Source organism: Nerophis lumbriciformis, linkage group LG22 (genome assembly GCF_033978685.3).
Source record: "Nerophis lumbriciformis linkage group LG22, RoL_Nlum_v2.1, whole genome shotgun sequence".
NCBI lineage: Eukaryota > Metazoa > Chordata > Actinopteri > Syngnathiformes > Syngnathidae > Nerophis > Nerophis lumbriciformis.
The window spans coordinates 37,565,982-37,592,022 of record NC_084569.2 but is presented as its reverse complement, the minus strand read 5'-3'; the positions used below and the strand labels follow the sequence as shown (position 1 = coordinate 37,592,022).

At 40.9% G+C, this 26,041-nt stretch overlaps 1 protein-coding gene across 2 annotated transcripts in view; it reads right to left on the bottom strand.

Annotated features, from left to right (window-relative positions):
- The window catches only part of pdxdc1 (pyridoxal-dependent decarboxylase domain containing 1), a 101,895-nt gene that overhangs the window by 50,656 nt on the left and 25,198 nt on the right, over window positions 1-26,041 (bottom strand). For both annotated transcript variants that reach the window (XR_009816700.2, XM_061973822.2), the window contains exons 4-13: window positions 20,661-20,744; window positions 16,384-16,530; window positions 12,144-12,333; window positions 11,938-12,006; window positions 11,785-11,863; window positions 6,510-6,594; window positions 6,189-6,237; window positions 2,183-2,284; window positions 1,931-2,056; window positions 805-855 (exon numbers count right to left, since the gene is read on the bottom strand). Coding sequence is in view for 1 of the 2 variants with exons in the window: in XM_061973822.2 (XP_061829806.1) it covers window positions 805-855; window positions 1,931-2,056; window positions 2,183-2,284; window positions 6,189-6,237; window positions 6,510-6,594; window positions 11,785-11,863; window positions 11,938-12,006; window positions 12,144-12,333; window positions 16,384-16,530; window positions 20,661-20,744 (982 nt within the window). In the remaining variant the exon portion in view is untranslated. The remainder of the gene's footprint in view (window positions 1-804; window positions 856-1,930; window positions 2,057-2,182; window positions 2,285-6,188; window positions 6,238-6,509; window positions 6,595-11,784; window positions 11,864-11,937; window positions 12,007-12,143; window positions 12,334-16,383; window positions 16,531-20,660; window positions 20,745-26,041) is intronic.

Sequence of the window (26,041 nt, the reverse complement as noted above, 5' to 3'; positions counted from 1 at the left end):
TCACACACTCCGGCAGATTCAATGGGGGTCTGGCGGCAGATTTCTTTGACTTTATTGTTGGAAATGCATCTGCTTTGAGTGTCGCAGGATATCCACACATTCTTGCCATCTCTGTCGTAGCATAGCTTTCGTCGGTAAAGTGTGCGGAACAAACGTCCAATTTCTTGCCACTTTCGCATCTTTGGGCCGCTGGTGCAACTTGAATCCGTCCCTGTTCGTGTTGTTACACCCTCCGACAACACACCGACGAGGCATGATGTCTTCAAGGTACGGAAAACAGTTGAAAAAACGGAAAATAACAGAGCTGATTTGACTCGGTGTTTGAGAAAATGGCGGATTGCTTCACGATGTGACGTCATCGCTCCGAGAGCGAATATTAGAAAGGCGTTTAATTCGCCAAAATTCACCCATTTAGAGTTCGGAAATCGGTTAAAAAAATATATGGTCTTTTTTCTGCAACATCAAGGTATATATTGACGCTTACATAGGTCTGGTGATAATGTTCCCCTTTAACATGTTTGCTTGGCCTCTGCCTAAAACCGTTGGCTTGCCTACAGAATTGCTATAGCGACACCCAGTGGCTTTATTTAGAACAGCAGTTTATTTCATGAAAAATTGCAGCTCATTTTTATACTTAGCGAACTCATCTTGCGGAGCGCGGGCCGGATTAAACCTGTTCCGGTTGTACGTTTGACACCCCCCAGCTTCAGAGGGTTCCTTAATTATTACCTTTTGGATGTTCTTCACTCACAACCAACTTTATTATTACCATAATAAATTATTAAAAATCACAAGATAACTTACCAATGTCCTGACGGAGGTCACAGAATTGAGCTTTAGCAGCAATTGTTGGCTCTAGAGGTGAGACACAAAAAGTTAAACATTATGATTCTGCTTACATCAAATCAAGAGAGAGGGAATGAATATGTATTTGATCCCCTGCCGATGTTGCACTTTCAAACTTTACAAAGATACTAACTGTCGATATTTTTAATGGTAGGTTTATTAAGAAAATATAGAAAAAAAGGACAAATGAAGAAAAGAAAACGTATTTAATCTTAAGGCAAACGTGGCTCAATACTTAATGGAGAAACCTGTGTTGGCAAAGACAGAGGTCAGACATTTCTTGTATGTGGTCACCAGGGTTGCACACACCCCAGGAAGGACCCTTGGCATGGCACCAGAGCAGAATGCTAAGTGCTGAACTCCGTAGTATTAGCACCTGGCTATCCCCATAAACTATCCATACACTTAGATAAATGGAATACATCCTATTTGGGTCCCAAATCAATCTAAAACAAGTCAGTGACTTCACTATAAAAGTGGGTGACTTTGTTATCACCAGGAAAGATGAGGTCACCTACCTAAGTTCCATTCTAGAGGCTAATCTTTCCTGTGATAAAATGGCAACCAAGGTAATCAAAAAGGTCAACCAACGAACAAGATTTATCTTCAGAATCTCCTCTCTGGTCAACAAAAGCACCTTGAAGATTCTAGCGGGAATGCTCGTTCAACCCTTTTTCGATTACGCTTGCACCTCCTGGTACCCTAGCACCTCCAAAACCCTCAAATCTAGACTCCAAACATCCCAGAACAAGCTAGTCAGATTACTTCTAGACCTCCACCCCAGATCACACCTCACTCCTACCCACTTCTCCAAAGTGGGCTGGCTCAGGGTGGAGGACAGAGTAAAACAACTTGCACTGAGCCTAGTCTATAAAATCCGCTACACCTCCCTGATACCGAAGTACATGTCAAACTACTTCCATAACGTAAATGACCGCCATAACCACAACACCAGGGGGAGCTCCACTAACCACCAGGGGAACATTATCACAATTTCAGGAATCATTAATCTCACAAAGATTTTATCACATACTCCTATATTATCATCTTTACAACTCAAAGTAAAGACACACTTTCTGCTCACCAGCTCAGTGGCGTGTCTTATCTTCTCAACAATTCCATAGAAACCAAGATACTGCAGAGACAGCCAAAGAGGTAACGCTCGCATCTTCTCCACAGGCTGACTGGAGGTCAAACCGGCAGCAAGAGCCTAAGACACAGACCCAGAAACAGCAGTGAGTCAATAATACATGGACACATTAAAACCAAAAAAAATATCTCATATGCACTATGGAGGGGTTTGATGAAGCAATCCATAGTAGTTCTAGCAGCCTACCAGCGCCGGGTCTTCATGTCTATAGAGAGTCACGGCAGTTACAGCAGGCAGTCCGAGCCACAAACCTGGCGTCAGTGTCATACTGTCACTTCTGGTTGCTACCTAGCAGGGGAAGAGAAAGATTAACGCAAAATAAGACTCTAAAATGCTCATAGGCATGAATGGCAGTGATAATGGTTGTCTGTATACAGCACATGTGCCCTATGAAAACTGACCGACGACACAAAAATCAGCGACGACAGTGACATTTCAAATACAGAAATGGTTAGATTAGATTTTAGGTTTTAGATTTATTGGTCCCCGTTGGGGCCGTACATTTAAACAATAAACATTACACATCACTAAACAAAAATAACAAAAAGACATCATACATGACCAACACATTTACAGGCTTGTCAGACAGGTCGGCCGGGCCTGCTGTTAAGGGCGGCTATAGCTGCAGGGATAAGGTTTTTCTTGAGGCGGGCCCTCCGGAATTTGATGGTTCTGTACCTGCGCCCTGATGGTAGTGGGATGATGTATTGGTGTAGTTAGGGATGTCCCGATCCAGGTTTTTGCACTTCCGATCCGATACCGATATTGTTTTTGCATTTCCGATCCGATACCGATACTGACCGATACCGATACTGACCGATACTGGCCTATCCGAGCATGTATTAAAGTTTAAAGCTATTTAGCCTACTTAGTTGTCAGAATCATGTTGAAAAGGGTTTTAGTACTCTTGATAACAACTAGCCAGCTGAATTAGGGGAGTTTGAATAATACACAATGGTTGGTAACAAGAAACTGACCTGTTTATTCAAGGATAAACACAAAATAGACAAAATTATACATGACAAACAGAAATGGCATCATTGAAACAAGGGCTGGGCGATATGGCCTTTTTTTAATATTGCGATATTTTAAGGCCATATTGCGATACACGATATATATCTCGATATTTTGCCTTAGCCTTGAATGAACACTTGATGCATATAATCACAGCAGTATGATGATTCTATGTGTTTGGATTGATTGATTGAGACTTTTATTAGTAGGTTGCACAGTGAAGTACATATTCCGTACAATTGACCACTAAATGGTAACACCCCAATAAGTTTTTCAACTTGTTTAAGTCGGGGTCCACTTAAATTGATTCATGATACAGATATATACTATCAGATATATACTATCATCATAATACAGTCATCACACAAGATAATCACATTGAATTATTTACATTATTTATAATCCAGGGTGTGGAGGGGGGCGCCGGATGTAAGTGTCAAAAAGACAGCCAAAAGAGTTTGATATGAGAATAAATCTAAAGTTAAAATATAGGGTAGAAATGCACCCATTTGCAGGAAATGTAGTCTTGATTTTCAAAATTTTCTTTCAAGGCTTGCATGTCTACATTAAAACATTCTTCTTCATACTGCATTAATATATGCTACTTTTAAACTTTCATGCAGAGAAGGAAATCACAACTAAAAAAATCACTCATTTTTTCATACGGTGTTGATGTGGAAATTTTTGCCTCGGCATTTTGATGGTGTGGACGTGTGGCACCGAATGGAGATAAGCGTCTCGACAGACGTCACAATATTTGAACAATGATGACGAAAACTGTTTTCTCTGTCGTGTCCGTGTGTCGAAAATTGTTATGCGCTTATATTTTTATTTACCTTAGAGGGAGCGTTGCTCGCACGGCTGCGCTAGCATCACAGCTAACGTTAGCCGTGCTGCTACCTCTCTGCTCGGGGAGTACGTATACGTATGTGACATATGACGTGACAGTATGTGACGTGTGACGTGACAGTATGTGACGTGTGTAAGAAGGTGCGCTTGCTGTCTGTGAGAGGGAGACACAGAAAAGAGTGAGAAGAGCCTGTCATGTAATGCCAGCAGCTAAAAGCAACTGCGTGAGAATTCAGACCTGTGGATGTGTTGAAGGTGTGCTGGAAAATGCGGAACGGAAATTACGGAGCAGCAGAAAAGTGGAATGTATTATTTAAATCGGAGCGTTGGAAAACACGGACCGGAGTTTTTTTTTAAACTGGATCTGGATCGGCATTTTCCCATGCCTTGCCGATACGCTATTTTTGGCAAATATCAGCAGCCGATCCAAATATCGGATCGGGACATCCCTAGGTGTAGTGGGTGAGTGATATCCTGGACTATTGTGTTTGCCAGTCGAATGATGGACCTGTGGTTTAAATCTGAAATGTTAGGTGTGGGTAGGCCGATGATTTTAGCTGCTATGTTTGTAATGCGTGTGAGTTTGGTCCGGTTGGTTACAGAAAGCATGGTGAAAAAACATGTGGAACAGTACAGAAGGATGGGTTGAACAAAGCTTTGGTACAGTAATAACAGGAGGTGAGGTGCACCGTATAGTCCTTTAAGTTTACGGATGGCTGACAGTCTTTGTTGACTTCTTTTTTGAATGTCCGTGGTGTGCTGATCAAAGGTGAGTTTATTGTCCAAGGTTACGCCCAGGTATTTAAAAGTGTCAACTGTTTTAACTGTTTGTGTGTTTATGATGATGGGGTGCTGGGGGGGGGGGGGGTTGAACCATATTTCTTCTGTTTTATTGACATTGATTTCCAGATAACTGGCTGTGCATGACTCTGTGAAATGTTTGACTGTGTTATGATAGTCCAGGATGGATTGACTATTGGAGAGGAGTGCAAGAATGGCTGTGTCATCCGAGTATTTTAAGTATGTTGTGGTGGGTGAGATGCTACGGCAGTCATTGGTGTAGAGCAGGGGTGCTCACACTTTTTCTGCAGGCGAGCTACTGTTCAATTGATCAAGTTGTGGGGATCTACCTCATTCATACATATAATTTATATTTACTTATTTATGAAATATATGTTTTTGTTAACAAGTTAAAGGTGTTTAATGATTATGCAAGCATGTTTAACACATATAGTTAATATTGTTAAAAAATTAAAGGTGTTTAATGATAATACAAGTATGTTTAATACATATAGTTAATATTGTTAACAAGTTAAAGGTGTTTAAAGATAATGCAAGCATGTTTAACATATAGTTAATATTGTTAACAAGTTAAAGGTGTTTAAAGATAATGCAAGCATGTTTAACACATATAGTTAATATTGTTAACAAGTTAAAGGTGTTTAGAGATAATACAAGCATGTTTAACACATATAGATTCCTTTCTTTCATGAAGACAAGAATATAAGTTGGTGTATTACCTGATTCTGATGACTTGCATTGATTGGAATCAGACAGTGGTGCTGATAACGTCCACATTTTCGAATGGAGGAGGAAAAAAGTCCTCCTTTCTGTCCAATACCACATGAAAGTGGTTGGTTTTTGGTATCTTATTTGTCCAGCTTCCGTACTCCTTTGTATACACTTTACAAGAAATACATTGTCGGCAAACTCCGTAGCTTGCTAGCTTGTGCACGCCAGCTTTCTGAGACTCTTATTTTGTTAGCGCAACTGTGCAGTCGGTCTTTGGAGTTTTGACGACAGGTACGGCGCCAGAGTCTGTTGAAATAAAGTGTTTCTCGCCTTCCAGTCGGTAATTTTAATGAGCTGGCAGCAGCCAGCGTCATCTCAGAAGACCCTCGGGTGCCGTGAATGTCAATCAAGTGACGTCATAGTGAAGATTTATGATCGCTCATTTTTAGGACTATTTTTTAATGACTGGCTAGTGATCGACTGACACAATCTCCACGATCGACCGGTAGCTCGCGATCGACGTAATGAGCACCCCTGGTGTAGAGTGTGTACAGGAAAAGGCTCAACACACATCCCTGTGGGACTCCGGTGTTGATGGTAAGCATCGGGGATGTGTTTGAACCCACCCTTACTGCTTGCGGTTGCTACAAGAGCATCTGGTCATGAATTATGCTTGTTTGTATACCGGTTATTGCTTGTATTATTTTGAAGTTATGAAACACCTTGCTAGCAGGGATGGGTACCAAAACTATAAAATATTAAATACAATTCCCCAAAATAAATACAATTATATAATATATATAATATCAGGGTTTACCATTATAGCAGAGTTGACCTGACCCAGCACCAGGGTAGCCAAGTTGACCCTAAAGAAGAAGTCAAATTAACATGACATAACAAATTGTGAGTTTTATTTAATACAAGCTACAAATAGAGACTAGCAAATTGCAATCAACACTTAAAAGCTGCAATTACGATAATCACTTCCACCAATCAGCCTGCTACTATTATGCATTGATTCTGATCTGCAGCTTATCAGATTTGTAGTTTTTCATCTGCACTCGCTATACATGTAATGTCCTTTAATAAATTTGATAGGAGATCCCATTAGACGCCCACATTAGAATAAAAGACTCACCCCTCCATATGGAGCCAGATTTTGTATTCATCACACAAGTGCCTGAGGCGCCCCAACTTATCAGTATGACCTGCCCCAGCGGTACCTGGAGAAATGTGCAGTGAGAAAGAGCAAATGCAATATTATAGTCACATGACTTAAAACATACACTCCTGGTCACATATGTCTGACCAGAATGTTCAGAATGTATAAACGTATTTGTATTTACTGAGGAGAAAAACCATTGGATCCGTGAGCAGAAAGTGACTTTGTACTTGAAGGAGAAGCCCTTGTTAGCAAGCACAGCGGTCAGATGTTTGTCAACAATGTCGCGCTCGCCTCAGAAGGAATTTTGTTCCCTGCGTCTTTAAAGATACTCCAAATCTTGAAAGTTTAAATTATGTTGCTTGGCAACCTGACGTTTCAGCTCCCTCCACTGATTCTTTGTGTGATTAAGGTCTGCAGACTGGCGAGCATACTTGCCAACCCTCCCGGATTTTCCGGGAGACTCCCGAAATTCAGCGCCTCTCCCGAAAATCTCCCGAAATTCAGGCGGACCTGGAGGCCACGCCCCCTCCAGCTCCATGCGGACCTGGAGGGTCCACATGGAGCAATGTTGTTGTAATATATTGAGTTGGAGGCAATAAACAGGTGAGGGGATGAAATACGTCTCTTTACTGTAGACTTCAGAACAGACTCACACACTTGAGTCCGCCTGAATTTCCCACAATATAAACGGTGTGCCTGCCCAATGACGTTATAACTGTAGAATGATCGAGGGCGAGTTCTTGGTTCCTTATGTGGGTTTATTGTTAGGCAGTTTCATTAACGTCCTCCCAGCGCGGTAACAACACACAACAACAGCAGTCACGTTTTGGTCTGCCGTAAACAGCAATGTTGTGACACTCTTAAACAGGACAATGCTGCCATCTGGTGCATTTGATGAAAGCACTTTTGTGCGTGCCACACAGCAATGCATCATCAGAGATGGTGTTCAGCATGGTTAGGAAAATAGTGACAGAGAATAGAACAAGGATGGACAACTCAACCCTTAACTCAACAAGTATATGTGTAAATAAATGGACACTGAAATTCAAGTATTTATTTTATATATATATATATATATATATATATATATATATATATATATATATATATATATATATATATATATATATATATATATATATATATATACACACAATAAAATAAATATATATTTATAGCTAGAATTCACTGAAAGTCAAGTATTTCTTATATATATATGAAATACTTGACTTGGTGAATTCTAGCTGTAAATATACTCCTCCCCTCTTAGCCACGCCCCCAACCACGCCCCTCCCCCACCTCCCAAAATCGGAGGTCTCAAGGTTGGCAAGTATGCTGGCGAGACCACTCTAGTATCTTACTGTGCTTGTTCCTCAGCCACTCGTTTGTTCCTTTGGCTGTGTGTTTTTGGTTAATGTCATGTAGGAAGACCTATTAAAGACACATTTTCAGTGTTCTGTAGGGGTTTAACGGTACACAAACATTTCGGTTCGGTACGTACCTCGGTTTAGAGGTCACGGTTCGGTTCATTTTCGGTACAGTAAGAAAACAACAAAATATACATTTTTGGGTTATTTATTTACCAAATTTGCAAAATCTTCCACCAAAAATATTTTTCAAAGTGGAATATTTGATGTGAAGTAATCAGAACCTTGGATAGGTCAATAATTCATAATAACATTGGTTTTGATTCAATATTATGTTTTGAGCAATGACAGTTTGAAAGAAAAAAAACCAGCTTTGTTTTATTAGTCAACATTGCAACTTTTTCTAAATTACATTTCACCTCGAAGCTTTTTTATTTCACTTTTGTTATATATTTTTTTATTTTAATAGTATTTTTAGAATGTGCCGTGGGCCTTTAAAACATTAGCTGTGGGCCGCAAATGGCCTCCGGGGCACACTTTTGACACCCGTGCTATAGATAATAAAAAATTAAATGTGATAAATCTATGGATAAAAAGCAGAGCCTGGCGACGCATGCGCGTTTATCATAACTCTCTCTCTCTCTCTCTGTCTCTGCCCCTCCCTCACCAATGCTGCTGCGTGCGCACACCTTCACAATTTGTTTTGTTTTTAACCCCTTCTCAACCCTGAACGTACATTGAAAATACATGCAACCCTAACTCAAAATGCCGGACATTTGAGGCCTGACAGCTCCGCAAAAGAGGACATGTCCGGTGAAAAGAGGACGTATGGTCAGTCTATCGTAGCCCGTTAGCTGCTAGCATGCCGTGTGTTGTGCCTCGGTGTGCATTGTTTTTTATTAATTTTTTTTTTTTATTAAATCAACATAGAAAAAAACACACGATACACTTTCAACTAGTGCATCAACCCAAAAAAAAAACCTCCCTCCCCCATTCACACTCATACACACCCACCCACACAAAAGGGGTTGTTTCTTTCTGCTATCAATATTCTGGTTCCCACAACATGGACAACACTTCTGCAAGGGACACAGTCCCTGAAGCACACTTGATTGTTTGTGCTGCTGGTCCACTAACATTTTCATTTAATTACTTTTTTTTTTTTCTTCTTCTTTCTCCCTTATTTAATTATTTTTATATTGTTTTACTTTCCTTTTTATCCAAGAAAATATTTATTTATCTTATCTATAAAAAAAAAAAAAAAAAAAAGGAAAGAAAGGACCCTATCTTCACCAGACCTGGTTGTAAATGAAATTAGCTTCATTTAAAGTTTTTTTTTTTTTAAAACAGGTCCAGTCCAGATAATGTCCAAGTCGGGTCCAGCAACACACACATCCATTCATGTACACTGAGAAAAAACAAAAAACAAAAAGAAAAACAGAAAATTTTGTGCATTGTTTACACAACGTGCGGTACTCTACTTAATATGTCCGTGTGGAAACTCGTTCGGTACACCTCCGAACCGAACCGGAACCCCCGTACCGAAACGATCCAATACAAATACACGTACCGTTACACCCCTAGTGTTCTGACTAGAAGGTTCTCATCCAACAATTTATGGTCTTATCCATCTTGTTTGACAGCACTTTTAGGCTCGACCAATACTGATAATAATTAAAATCAAGTTAAAGTCCAAGAAACTCAAGGAAAATTGTAGATTTACAAAAGTCTTTTGGAGTCTCATATATACAAATATATATGGTGTCACAATGAGACTTGTAGGAAGCTATTGATTGCAATAATTGTTTACAGTTGCTACTTTCTAAAGTCCTACTTATTTTCTTTTAGTTTTAAAAGTCTGTCAGACGCTTCGTGATATTGTTTTGCACTAAGTTGCTGTCCACCGGAGCTGTACTTCGCTGCAGAAACATGGCTGAGACAAGCAGTAATGATTTCTCTGTATTTCATTGTCCAGTTAGCAAGAACTATGATATCACATTAACATTAAAAACATTACAAAAGGTAAACAAAGTCATGGTGTGAACAATGGTGACATGCTGACCGTCCGCCTGTCCTCAGCACTTAAAGGGGAACATTATCACAATTTCAGAATTGTTAAAACCATTAAAGTGGCTTATTATATTTTTCGAAGTTTTTTTCAAAATTTTACCCATCACGCAATATCCCTAAAAAAAAGCTTCAAAGTGCCTGATTTTAACCACCCGTCCATTTTCCTGTGACGTCACATAGTGAAGCCAACACAAACAAACATGGCGGAAAGAACAGCAAGCTATAGCGACATTAGCTCGGATTCAGACTCGGATTTCAGCGGCTTAAGCGATTCAACAGATTACGCATGTATTGAAACGGATGGTTGTAGTGTGGAGGCAGGTAGCGAAAACGAAATTGAAGAAGAAACTGAAGCTATTGAGCCATATCGGTTTGAACCGTATGCAAGCGAAACCGACGAAAACGATACGACAGCCAGCGACACGGGAGAAAGCGAGGACGAATTCGGCGATCGCCTTCTAACCAACGATTGGTATGTGTTTGTTTGGCATTAAAGGAAACTAACAACTATGAACTAGGTTTACAGCATATGAAATACATTTGGCAACAACATGCACTTTGAGAGTGCAGACAGCCCAATTTTCATCAATTAATATATTCTGTAGACATACCCTCATCCGCGCTCTTTTCCTGAAAGCTGATCTGTCCAGTTTTGGAGTTGATGTCAGCAGGCTAGGGAAGCTAGGGTCGATAGGGGGTTTAGCTCGCTCGTCTGCGGGAACAAACTGCCGCCATTGCTTGCCGTGCTACCGAGGTCCTTTGTCCCTGAATTCCTCACACACTCCGGCAGATTCAATGGGGGTCTGGCGGCAGATTTCTTTGACTTTATCGTTGGAAATGCATCTGCTTTGAGTGTCGCAGGATATCCACACATTCTTGCCATCTCTGTCGTAGCATAGCTTTCGTCGGTAAAGTGTGCGGAACAAACGTCCAATTTCTTGCCACTTTCGCATCTTTGGGCCACTGGTGCAACTTGAATCCGTCCCTGTTCGTGTTGTTACACCCTCCGACAACACACCGACGAGGCATGATGTCTCCAAGGTACGGAAAACAGTCGAAAAAACGGAAAATAACAGAGCTGATTTGACTCGGTGTTTGAGAAAATGGCGGATTGCTTCCCGTTGTGACGTCATCGCTCCGAGAGCGAATATTAGAAAGGCGTTTAATTCGCCAAAATTCACCCATTTAGAGTTCGGAAATCGGTTAAAAAAATATATGGTCTTTTTTCTGCAACATCAAGGTATATATTGACGCTTACATCGGTCTGGAGATAATGTTCCCCTTTAAGCATGAAAGCCTGATTGCACACTTAAGAAAAGTCTAGGTTTGTTTACACGCTAAAGCTGGAAAGAGAAATAAATATTTATAAATAAATAAGATAAAGCCAAGAATTTTTCGGACTATAAGTCGCAGTTTTTTTCATAGTTTGGCCGGGCTCCAGTGCGACTTATATATGTTTTTTTCCTTATTTACTATGCATTTTCGGCAGGTGCGACTTATACTCCGGTGCGACTTATACTCCGAAAAATACGGTACTTGCCGCAGCTTCATTTCAGGTTTTTGCCTTTAATTTGATCAGGAAATGTGCAAATTCAGCAATTTCTAACACATGTATAACAATTCAATGAACAAATAGTAATGTATGATTTGTGTTATTATTATTATTTCTTCTCTATTTTTTCCTCATAACAGGTGAGGCTCTACCTCATCTGCCTCCCCCTATGCGCAAGTACCTGGTGTGTGTTAACAGCACACTGTTACATATGCCAAATTTAGAGTAAAATTAGGCATCTTGTGTCAAATGTGGTTACCTGCATTGGCGATCAACAACAAAGGAAGCTTCCCGCTTTCTATGTCTTCTTTGATTAGTTTGTCCAAAAGAGCAACATCCTATAATATAGAAAATAAGACAATTAGATCATTCCAATCAGCGCCAATCACTGCTTTCACTTTAGTTCTCCTACCATTTGATGTTGGGATCCAAAGAGGGTGTTGCAAGGCACTGTGCACAAACTGGAGAGAGGCAAGCCAAGCTAAACACAAAGACTGACATTAAAATAGGCTACAATAAATACCGATAGGTTTCCAAATTTTTCAACAATAAAATATGCCAAAAAAAACAACTTCATAACAAAACTTTGAACATCAATTGTGCTTTTTGTGCACCTACCTGGTTGCACAAATGCTGTCCCAGGCCAGGCCTGCAGGACACGCTCTGATAGATGACAGGCTGTTTTGAGCTGAGGACGGCATAGCCTTCAGAGGCATACTCTTCATAGCGAGCGTTGATAACAAGTCGACAAACTTTGACCAAGCCTTCCCTGTCATCTTCATGGAAGTAGGCTGAACCGTTCTCATATCTAAATAGGAGAATAGACAGGTGTGAATGCAATGTCACTGGCATACTTTTTTAAAATACACATTAAAGACAGAAGACATAGTGCAGGGGTCGGCAACCCGCGGCTCCGGAGCCGCATGCGGCTCTTTGGTCACTCTGATGTGGCTCAGCAGCTTACTTGCCGAAACTCCCAATTTTCTCGGGAGACTTCCGGATTTCAGTGCCTCTCGCAGAAAACTCCCGGGATTAATATTCATCGATTTTCACCCTTACAGTTATAATAAGGGCACTCCACGATGGTACAGCATTTGGCACCCTTTACAATCTGTATTAACAGAGTGCCAGTCCAATCGCTTGTTAGACAGCATGCATCCTCTGCTTGCACGCGTACGTGACAGCAAGGCATACTTGGTCAACAGCCACACAGGTTACACTGACGGTGGCCATATAAAACAACTTTAACACTCTTACTAATAATGCGCCACACTTTAAACCAAAACCAAACAAGAATGACAAACGCATTTCGGGAGAACATCTGCACCTTAACACAACATGAACACAACAGAACAAATACCCAGAATCCCATGCAGCCCTGACTCTTCCGGGCTACATTATACACCCCTGCTACCACCAAACCCGCCCTCACCCAACCCTGCTCCCTCACACATCAACCCCCGCCCCCCTCTGTGCGTCGGTTGAGGTGGGCGGGGTTTGGTAGCGGGGGTGGGGGGGGGGGGGGTGTATAATGTATCCCGGAAGAGTTAGGGCTGCATGGGATTCTGGGTATTTGTCCTGTTGTGTTTATGTTGTGTTACGGTGCAGATGTTCTCCCGAAATGTGTTTGTCATTCTTGTTTGGTGTGGGTTCACAGTGTGGCGCATTATTAGTAAGAGTGTTAAAGTTGTTTTTTTTTATACCGCCACCGTCAGTGTAACCTGTGTGGTTGTTGACCAAGTATGCCTTGCTGTCACCTTCGTAAGCAAGCGGAAGAGCCATACAACGTATGGCTGATCAGGCACGCTGGTTTGTAGCGGGTGTTATATGCTGCACCATCACGGCACGCATGACGCTGACAAGCGCCCTTCATATAAAACCCGCGTGCCGCACCAGCGTTCAAAATCCATATTAAATGTGGGTAGCGTGTCTGAGACCCCTGGTTTAAACATAGCACAAAGCAAATAAAAAACTTTGCATGCAGTGTTATTTAATTTTAAATTTCAAAAAAATTTTGTGGCTCCCATTGTTTTCTATAATTTGTGAAACTGGTCAAAATGGCTCTTTGACTGGTAAAGGTTGCCGACCCCTGACATAGTGTCATGAAAACACTGCATTTTCAAATCAGATTAAACTACATTCAAATGAAGTGTTATCATATGTATGCCTTCGTTGGACTGAACAATTGTTAAGATTAGGGGTGTAACGGTACGTGTATTTGTATTGAACCGTTTCGGTACGGGGGTTCCGGTTCGGTTCGTAGGTGTACCGAACGAGTTTCCACACGGACATATTAAGTAGCGTAACGCAAGTTGTGTAAACAATGCACACTGAGGCACAACACACGACATGCTAGCAGCTAACGGGCTACGATAGACTGACCATACGTCCTCTTTTCACCGGACATGTCCTCTTTTGCGGAGCTGTCAGGGCGGAGTTTCTTAAAGGGGAACATTATCACCAGACCTATGTAAGCGTCAATATATACCTTGATGTTGCAGAAAAAAGACCATATATTTTTTTAACCGATTTCCGAACTCTAAATGGATGAATTTTGGCGAATTAAACGCCTTTCTATTATTCGCTCTCGGAGCGATGACGTCACAACGTGACGCCGCATCGGGAAGCAATCCGCCATTTTCTCAAACACCGAGTCAAATCAGCTCTGTTATTTTCCGTTTTTTCGACTGTTTTCCGTACCTTGGAGACATCATGCCTCGTCGGTGTGTTGTCGGAGGGTGTAACAACACGAACAGGGACGGATTCAAGTTGCACCAGTGGCCCAAAGATGCCAAAGTGGCAAGAAATTGGACGTTTGTTCCGCACACTTTACCGACGAAAGCTATGCTACGACAGAGATGGCAAGAATGTGTGGATGTCCTGCGACACTCAAAGCAGATGCATTTCCAACGATAAAGTCAAAGAAATCTGCCGCCAGACCCCCAAAGAATCTGCCGGAGTGTGTGAGGAATTCAGGGACAAAGGACCTCGGTAGCACGGCAAGCAATGGCGGCAGTTTGTTCCCGCAGACGAGCGAGCTAAACCCCCTGGATGTCTTGGCTCACACCGTCCCAAAGATGATCAAGAGAAGAATATTGACCCTAGCTTCCCTGGCCTGCTGACATCAACTCCAAAACTGGACAGATCAGCTTTCAGGAAAAGAGCGCGGATGAGGGTATGTCTACAGAATATATTAATTGATGAAAACTGGGCTGTCTGCACTCTCAAAGTGCATGTTGTTGCCAAATGTATTTCATATGCTGTAAACCTAGTTCATAGTTGTTAGTTTCCTTTAATGCCAAACAAACACATACCAATCGTTGGTTAGAAGGCGATCGCCGAATTCGTCCTCGCTTTCTCCCGTGTTGCTGGCTATCGTGTCGTTTTCGTCGGTTTCGCTTGCATACGGTTCAAACCGATATGGCTCAATAGCTTCAGTTTCTTCTTCAATTTCGTTTTCGCTACCTGCCTCCACACTACAACCATCCGTTTCAATACATGCGTAATCTGTTGAATCGCTTAAGCCGCTGAAATCCGAGTCTAAATCCGAGCTAATGTCGCTATAGCTTGCTGTTCTATAATAATAAATGGGTTGTACTTGTATAGCGCTTTTCTACCTTCAAGGTACTCAAAGCGCTTTGACACTACTTCCACATTTACCCATTCACACACACATTCACACACTGATGGAGGGAGCTGCCATGCAAGGCGCTAACCAGCACCCATCAGGAGCAAGGGTGAAGTGTCTTGCTCAGGACACAACGGACATGACGAGGTTGGTACTAGGTGGGGATTGAACCAGGGACCCTCGGGTCGCGCACGGCCATTCTTCCACTGCGCCACGCCGTCCCTATCCGCCATGTTTGTGTGTATCGGCATCACTATGTGACGTCACAGGAAAATGGACGGGTGTATATAACGATGGTTAAAATCAGGCACTTTGAAGCTTTTTTTTTTAGGGATATTGCGTGATGGGTAAAATTTTGAAAAAAACTTCGAAAAATAAAATAAGCCACTGGGAACTGATTTTTAATGGTTTTAACCCTTCTGAAATTGTGATAATGTTCCCCTTTAAATGCCTCAAATGTCCGGCATTTTGAGTTAGGGTTGCGTGTATTTTCAATGTACGTTCAGGGTTAAGAAGGGGTTAAAAACAAAACAAATTGTGCATGCAGCAGCATTGGTGAGGGAGGGGCAGAGACAGAGAGAGAGAGAGAGAGTGAGAATTATGATAAACGCGCATGCGTCGCCAGGCTCTGATTTTTATCCATAGATTTATCAGATGTAATTTTTTATTATCTATAGCAGGGGTGTCAAAAGTGTGCCCCGGAGGCCATTTGTGGCCCACAGCTAATGTTTTAAAGGCCCACGGCACATTCTAAAAATACTATTAAAATAAACAAAAACATAACAAAAGTGAAATAAAAAAGCTTAAAGGTTAAATGTAATTTAGAAAAAGTTGCAATAATGACTAATAAAACAAAGCAGTTTTTTTTTTCTTTCAAACTGTCATTGCTCAAAACATAATATTGAATCAAAAGCAATGTTATTATGAATTATTGACCTATCCAAGTTTACGATTACTTCACATCAAATATTCCACTAAGAAAAATATTTTTGGTGGAAGATTTTGCAAATTTGGTAAATAAATAACCCAAAAATGTATATTTTGTTGTTTTCTTACTGTACCGAAAATGAACCGAACCGTGACCTCTAAACCGAGGTATGTACCGAACTGAATTTTTTGTGTACTGTTACACCCCTAGTTAAGATGCAAGCTGATAAAATGTCAATGTGTTGCTTCTAACAACATGATCACCATGTTTTAAACAGAATCATGGGTTGACTTTTACATTACCTGAACAGTCTACAGAGCCACAGTGTGGTATCAGACAAGATCCGAGTAGTCAGCTTCCGAAGTCGCTCTCGGTCCATCACTGAGATGTAGGCTGCCAGACTGTGCCCCAGTAGTGCCATGTGACCTTGTTCACCCACATTCTGCATCCTGCAGGACACACACACAGCAACTTTACATTGTTTTATTTCAAACTGACCTATGTTAGGCAGCGGCCCTCTATTTAAAATACATTTTTATTTTGGAATGTGTTTGGCGAAAACATATTTATTTTGTTTTATTTTAAGTGGACTGTAGATAGGGGGCCGCAGTCATACTTGCCAACCCTCCCGAATTTTCCGGGAGACTCCCGAATTTCAGTGCCTCTCCCGAAAATCTCCCGGGACAACCATTCTCCCGAATTTCCAGACGGACAACTATATTGGGGGCGTGCTTAAAGGCACTGCCTTTAGCGTCGTCTCTCACCTGAAAAGGAGACTATTATACAGGTAAAAGCCAGTAAATTAGAATATTTTGAAGAACTTGATTTATTTCAGTAATTGCATTCAAAAGGTGTAACTTGTACATTATATTTATTCATTGCACACAGACTGATGCATTCAATCAATTTAGAACAGAAATACCATGGTCCGTAAACCAGGCACGGGTAGATTTTGCGCTGTGTGCAGGCGCCAAGTCCTGTTGGAACTTGAAATCTCCATCTCCATAGAGCAGGTCAGCAGCAGGAAGCATGAAGTGCTCTAAAACTTGCTGGTAGACGGCTGCGTTGACCCTGGATCTCAGGAAACAGAGTGGACCGACACCAGCAGATGACATGGCACCCCAAACCATCACTGATGGTGGAAACTTTACACTAGACTTCAGGCAACGTGGATCCTGTGCCTCTCCTGTCTTCCTCCAGACTCTGGGACCTCGATTTCCAAAGGAAATGCAAAATTTGCATGGTTGGGTGATGGTTTGGGGTGCCATGTCATCTGCTGGTGTCGGTCCACTCTGTTTCCTGAGATCCAGGGTCAACGCAGCCGTCTACCAGCAAGTTTTAGAGCACTTCATGCTTCCTGCTGCTGACCTGCTCTATGGAGATGGAGATTTCAAGTTCCAACAGGACTTGGCGCCTGCACACAGCGCAAAATCTACCCGTGCCTGGTTTACGGACCATGGCATTTCTGTTCTAAATTGGCCCGCCAACTCCCCTGACCTTAGCCCCATAGAAAATCTGTGGGGTATTGTGAAAAGGAAGATGCAGAATGCCAGACCCAAAAACGCAGAAGAGTTGAAGGCCACTATCAGAGCAACCTGGGCTCTCATAACACCTGAGCAGTGCCAGAAACTCATCGACTCCATGCCACGCCGCATTAACGCAGTAATTGAGGCAAAAGGAGCTCCAACCAAGTATTGAGTATTGTACATGCTCATATTTTTCATTTTCATACTTTTCAGTTGGCCAACATTTCTAAAAATCCCTTTTTTGTATTAGCCTTAAGTAATATTCTAATTTTGTGACACACGGAATTTTGGATTTTCATTTGTTGCCACTTCAAATCATCAAAATTAAATGAAATAAACATTTGAATGCATCAGTCTGTGTGCAATGAATAAATATAATGTACAAGTTACACCTTTTGAATGCAATTACTGAAATAAATCAAGTTTTTCAAAATATTCTAATTTACTGGCTTTTACCTGTATATGTCTCCGTTATCCATAGGTTTATCTATAACCCATAAAATAGGCAGGCACGGAGCTATTTCTCAGCGAGTGTTTATACCAGCCGGCACGTTAATACACTGACACACAACATCCGGATTCCCATCATGCATTGCTTCAAAACTACGGCAAGTAGTAATGTCCAAAATTTCCAGCCGGACAAACAATATTGGGGGCGTGCCTTAAAGGCACTGCCTTTAGCTTCCTCTCACCTGAAAAGGAGACTATTATATATATATGTCTCCGTTATCCATAGGTTTATCTATAACCCATAACACGGTGGCCGAATGGATATAGTCACTCATGAACGCTCAGAGAAGCACAAGGCGGCGGCAAGGCAGTATTATGGGCCACCTTGCAAGCAACATCCCGTTCTCATTTGCGGATGTTTTCAACAAATCCGTGAAGGATATGTTCCCGGATTCAGAGATCGCTCGCTAGTACTCAAATGGCAGAACAAAGGCTACTCAAATAGTGAAAAGTAAGTGGGTTTTTTTTTTTTTTTAAGTAAGCAGCAAGTACAGTACAGTTAGTAGAACAACTGTGTTTTCATTACTGTGTACTGTACTATAAACAAACCCTGTTTCCATATGAGTTAGGAAATTGTGTTAGATGTAAATATAAACGGAATATAATGATTTGCAAATCATTTTCAACCCATATTCAGTTGAATATGCTACAAAGACAACATATTTGATGTTCAAACTGATAAACTTTTTTTTTTTTTTTTGCAAATAATCATTAACTTTAGAATTTGATGCCAGCAACACGTGACAAAGAAGTTGGGAAAGGTGGCAATAAATACTAATAAAGTTGAGGAATGCTCATCAAACACTTATTTGGAACATCTCACAGGTGTGCAGGCTAATTGGGAACAGGTGGGTGCCATGATTGGGTATATAAGTAGATTCCATGAAATGCTCAGTCATTCGCAAACAAGGATGGGGCGAGGGTCACCACTTTGTCAACAAATGCGTGAGCAAATTGTTGAACAGTTTAAGAAAAACCTTTCTCAACCAGCTATTGCAAGGAATTTAGGGATTTAGCCATCTACGCTCCGTAATATCATCAAAGGGTTCAGAGAATCTGGAGAAATCACTGCACGTAAGCAGCTAAGCCCGTGACCTTCCATCCCTCAGGATGTACTGCATCAGCAAGCGACATCAGTGTGTAAAGGATATCACCACATGGGCTCAGGAACACTTCGGAAACCCACTGTCAGTAACTACAGTTGGTCAATACATCTGTAAGTGCAAGTTAAAACTCTCCTATGCAAGGTGAAAACTGTTTATCAACAACACCCAGAAACGCCGTCGGCTTTGCTGGGCCTGAGCTCATCTAAGATGGACTGACACAAAAGTGGAAAAGTATTCTGTGGTCTGACGAGTCCACATTTCAAATTGTTTTTGGAAACTGTGGACGTCGTGTCCTCCAGACCAAAGAGGAAAAGAACAGTTCGGATTGTTATAGGCGCAAAGTTGAAAAGCCAGTGTCTGTGATGGTATGGGGGTGTATTAGTGCCCAAGACATGGGTAACTCACACATCTGTGAAGGCACCATTAATGCTGAAAGGTACATACAGGTTTTGGAGCAACATATGTTGCCATCCAAGCAATGTTACCATGGACGCCCCTGCTTATTTCAGCAAGACAATGCCAAGCCACGTGTTACATCAACGTGGCTTAATAGTAAAAGAGTGCGGGTACTAGACTGGCCTGCCAGTAGTCCAGACCTGTCTCCCATTGAAAATGTGTGGCGCATTATGAAGCCTAAAATAGCACAACGGAGACCCCCGGACTGTTGAACAACTTAAGCTGTACATCAAGCAAGAATGGGAAAGAATTCCACCTGAGAAGCTTCAAAAATGTGTCTCCTCAGTTCCCAAACGTTTACTAAGTGTTGTTAAAAGGAAAGGTGATGTAACACAGTGGTGAACATGCCCTTTCCCAACTACTTTGGCACGTGTTGCAGCCATGAAATTCTAAGTTAATTATTATTTGCAAAAAAAAAAAAAAGTTGATGAGTTTGAACATCAAATATGTTGTCTTTGTAGTGCATTCAACTGAATATGGTTTGAAAAGGATTTGCAAATCATTGTATTCCGTTTATATTTACATCTAACATAATTTCCCAACTCATATGGAAACGGGGTTTGTATATATATATATATATATATGTAAGAAATACTTTAATTTCAGTTAATTTTAGCTATAAATATACTCCTCCCCCCTTAACTCCCCACCCCCCCCCCCCCCCCCCCCAATCCCCCGAATTCGGAGGTCTCAAGATTGGCAAGTATGGCTGCAGTGGATAAATGACTTGTAACTGACAAGTTGCTAGTTTAAGCTATCCACTGCCAAAACTCAAGAAAACAATCTTACTAAACGTCTCATGTATGTTGCACGACAATACAAAGAGTCTAATACAGTCAACAAAGAAAGTCTAGAATCTGATTTAAATTTTCGCCCCAAAAGAAAACATTTCAGAAAATGTATTTACTCCAAAGCATAAAAAAAAAAACATACATTGAAACACTAATTGGGACATATGCAAGAAAAGTAAAGTGTTAGTACTGTGGGCTTGGATTGTCTTCTCCCTCCTCCTTTTCATGGATGAGGCTGTGAACGAGGTGCAGTACCGTGGCGACATCCTGACCGCTGCACAGAAGACAATACAATATTCATCAAGTGGACAATACAGTACCATAAAAAAATATATTTGAAAATGCTTCCCCTGCTGCCGATGTTGACAATACACAGTGAAGCACAGTGAAGCTGGTTGTTCTAAATCAAACATCATATATGTCATCAATCTTTTAGCAGTTATCACTGTATGAAACTGTGTGTAAAAGTCCAACTTGTCAGCAAGTGTGCCAGTTGGATTTTGGACAACAACAGCATGAATACACTGCAAAAACTGAAATCTAAGTAAGATTGAATATCTCAAATAAGGGTGATATTTGCTTATTTTCCGTCTGATAAGATAATTCTTCTCACTAAGCAGATTTTATGTTAGAGTGTTTTACTTGTTTTAAGTGTTTTGGTCCTAAATGATCTCAGTAAGATATTACAGCTTGTTGCTGAGATTTGATGACCTATATTGAGTAAAACATGCTTGAAACTAGAATATCAACTGTTGCAAAGCTGTGTCATCAACACTCACAAGTATAAAACGACTTTTTAAAGGGGAACATTATCACCAGACCTATGTAAGCGTCAATATATACCTTGATGTTGCAGAAAAAAGACCATATATTTTTTTAACCGATTTCCGAACTCTAAATGGGTGAATTTTGGCGAATTAAACGCCTTTCTAATATTCGCTCTCGGAGCGATGACGTCACATCGGGAAGCAATCCGCCATTTTCTCAAACACCGAGTCAAATCAGCTCTGTTATTTTCCGTTTTTTCGACTGTTTTCCGTACCTTGGAGACATCATGCCTCGTCGGTGTGTTGTCGGAGGGTGTAACAACACGAACAGGGACGGATTCAAGTTGCACCAGTGGCCCAAAGATGCCAAAGTGGCAAGAAATTGGACGTTTGTTCCGCACACTTTACCGACGAAAGCTATGCTACGACAGAGATGGCAAGAATGTGTGGATATCCTGCGACACTCAAAGCAGATGCATTTCCAACGATAAAGTCAAAGAAATCTGCCGCCAGACCCCCATTGAATCTGCCGGAGTGTGTGAGCAATTCAGGGACAAAGGACCTCGGTAGCACGGCAAGCAATGGCGGCAGTTTGTTCCCGCAGACGAGCGAGCTAAACCCCCTGGATGTCTTGGCTCACACCGTCCCTTATGCCACCGAAGATGATCAAGAGAAGAATATCGACCCTAGCTTCCCTGGCCTGATGACATCAACTCCAAAACTGGACAGATCAGCTTTCAGGAAAAGAGCGCGGATGAGGGTATGTCTACAGAATATATTAATTGATGAAAATTGGGCTGTCCGCACTCTCATAGGGCATGTTGTTGCCAAATGTATTTCATATGCTGTAAACCTAGTTCATAGTTGTTAGTTTCCTTTAATGCCAAACAAACACATACCAATCGTTGGTTAGAAGGCGATCGCCGAATTCGTCCTCGCTTTCTGCCGTGTCGCTGGCTGTCGTGTCGTTTTCGTCGTTTTCGCTTGCATACGGTTCAAACCGATATGGCTCAATAGCTTCAGTTTCTTCTTCAATTTCGTTTTCGCTACCTGCCTCCACACTACAACCATCCGTTTCAATACATGCGTAATCTGTTGAATCGCTTAAGCCGCTGAAATCCGAGTCTGAATCCGAGCTAATGTCGCTATAGCTTGCTGTTCTTTCCGCCATGTTTGTTTGTGTTGGCTTCACTATGTGACGTCACAGGAAAATGGACGGTTGTATATAACGATGGTTAAAATCAGGCACTTTGAAGCTTTTTTTAGGGATATTGCGTGATGGGTAAAATTTTGAAAAAAACTTCAAAAAATAAAATAAGCCACTGGGAACTGATTTTTAATGGTTTTAACCCTTCTGAAATTGTGATAATGTTCCCCTTTAATAATAATAATAATACTTTCTTATTTCAAGCATGAAAAAAAAATCATGACTTTGACACAATTGTGTCTCATAATTAAAACAGATGACAGCCAAATGGACTTTGCTGTTTTATTTTCAATGAAACAAGAGAACATAAGTACTCATATAGTAGTACAGTTGGCACAGTACAGTAAACTGACAGTTAATATTTAAACATTTAACATTTCGAACAATTTTGAACAGAAATAGTTCATGCACATTCAGATAAATTCTTCAAAATGACAATTAAAAATTTGTTGGCCGGGGGCCGGGCTGTATATATGTGCACTAATTGACTGAAAGAGCACGCACTTGGCGCGATGATGTCATGTTATTGATGGAAAAATGCATTTTTAGACTATATGATTTGCCTGAGCGGCTAAGAGACCCCGAGAGTAACAAGCGGTTGCCTTGTTGCCTTTCCATTAAGAACAATAAATTAGTTTTTAGTATAAGTTTGCTGGTTTCAAGAAATGTAATGCCGAGTGCATATCATTATGTCAAGATAATGGCACTAGCATTTACTTCATTTAACAATATTTTTCAACATATTGAGCAAAAAGGTCTCTTTTTTTTTTCCTACCAAGAAAAGTGCACTTGTTATTAGTGAGAATATACTTATTTTAAGGTACTACAACTTGACAAAAGTATTGGGACACTTACACTGGACAAAAGTATTGGGACACTTGTGGCTAAAACTTGACAAAAGTATTGGGACACTTGTGGCTAAAACTGGACAAAAGTTTTGGACTCTTAGGACTAAAACTGGACAAAAGTATTGGGACACTTAGGACTAAAACTGGACAAAAGTTTTGGACTCTTAGGACTAAAACTGGACAAAAGTATTGGGACACTTAGGACTAAAACTTGACAAAAGTATTGGGCCACTTGGGACTAAATTTTGACAAAAGTATTGGAACTCTTAGGACTACCACTGGACAAAAGTATTGGGACGCTTACACTGGACAAAAGTATTGGGACACTAAGGACTACAACTGGACAAAAGTATTGGGACACTTAGGACTAAAACTGAACAAAAGTTTTGGGACACTTAGGACTACAACTGGACAAAAGTATTGGGACACTTACACTGGACAAAAGTATTGGGACACTTAGGACTACAACTTGACAAAAGTATTGGGACACTTAGGACTAAAACTGGACAAAAGTATTGGGACACTTCGGACTACCACTAAACAAAAGTATTGGGACACTTTGGACTAAAACTGGACAAAAGTATTGGGACACTTGGGACTAAAACTTAACAAAAGTATTGGGCCACTTGGGACTAAATTTTGACAAAAGTATTGGAACTCTTAGGACTACCACTGGACAAAAGTATTGGGACGCTTACACTGGACAAAAGTATTGGGACACTAAGGACTACAACTGGACAAAAGTATTGGGACACTTAGGACTAAAACTGAACAAAAGTTTTGGGACACTTAGGACTACAACTGGACAAAAGTATTGGGACACTTACACTGGACAAAAGTATTGGGACACTTAGGACTACAACTTGACAAAAGTATTGGGACACTTAGGACTAAAACTGGACAAAAGTATTGGGACACTTCGGACTACCACTAAACAAAAGTATTGGGACACTTTGGACTAAAACTGGACAAAAGTATTGGGACACTTAGGACTAAAACTTGACAAAAGTATTGGGCCACTTGGGACTAAATTTTGACAAAAGTATTGGAACTCTTAGGCTGCCACTGGACAAAAGTATTGGGACGCTTACACTGGACAAAAGTATTGGGACACTAAAGACTACAACTGGACAAAAGTATTGGGACACTTAGGACTAAAACTGAACAAAAGTTTTGGGACACTTAGGACTACAACTGGACAAAAGTATTGGGACACTTACACTGGACAAAAGTATTGGGACACTTAGGACTACAACTTGACAAAAATATTGGGACACTTAGGACTAAAACTGGACAAAAGTATTGGGACACTTCGGACTACCACTAAACAAAAGTATTGGGACACTTTGGACTAAAACTGGACAAAAGTATTGGGACACTTGGGACTACCACTGGACAAAAGTATTGGGACACCTACACTGGACAACAATATTGGGACATTTAGGACTACAACTTGACAAAAGTATTGGGCCACTTGGGACTAAATTTTGACAAAAGTATTGGAACTCTTAGGACTACCACTGGACAAAAGTATTGGGACGCTTACACTGGACAAAAGTATTGGGACACTAAGGACTACAACTGGACAAAAGTATTGGGACACTTAGAACTAAAACTGAACAAAAGTTTTGGGACACTTAGGACTACAACTGGATAAAAGTATTGGGACACTTACACTGGACAAAAGTATTGGGACACTTAGGACTACAACTTGACAAAAGTATTGGGACACTTAGGACTAAAACTGGACAAAAGTATTGGGACACTTCGGACTACCACTAAACAAAAGTATTGGGACACTTAGGACTAAAACTGGACAAAAGTATTGGGACACTTCGGACTACCACTAAACAAAAGTATTGGGACACTTTGGACTAAAACTGGACAAAAGTATTGGGACACTTAGGACTAAAACTTGAAAAAAGTATTGGGCCACTTGGGACTAAATTTTGACAAAAGTATTGGAACTCTTAGGCTGCCACTGGACAAAAGTATTGGGACGCTTACACTGGACAAAAGTATTGGGACACTAAAGACTACAACTGGACAAAAGTATTGGGACACTTAGGACTAAAACTGAACAAAAGTTTTGGGACACTTAGGACTACAACTGGACAAAAGTATTGGGACACTTACACTGGACAAAAGTATTGGGACACTTAGGACTACAACTTGACAAAAATATTGGGACACTTAGGACTAAAACTGGACAAAAGTATTGGGACACTTCAGACTACCACTAAACAAAAGTATTGGGACACTTTGGACTAAAACTGGACAAAAGTATTGGGACACTTGGGACTACCACTGGACAAAAGTATTGGGACACCTACACTGGACAACAATATTGGGACATTTAGGACTACAACTTGACAAAAGTATTGGGCCACTTGGGACTAAATTTTGACAAAAGTATTGGAACTCTTAGGACTACCACTGGACAAAAGTATTGGGACGCTTACACTGGACAAAAGTATTGGGACACTAAAGACTACAACTGGACAAAAGTATTGGGACACTTAGGACTAAAACTGAACAAAAGTTTTGGGACACTTAGGACTACAACTGGATAAAAGTATTGGGACACTTACACTGGACAAAAGTATTGGGACACTTAGGACTACAACTTGACAAAAATATTGGGACACTTAGGACTAAAACTGGACAAAAGTATTGGGACACTTCGGACTACCACTAAACAAAAGTATTGGGACACTTTGGACTAAAACTGGACAAAAGTATTGGGACA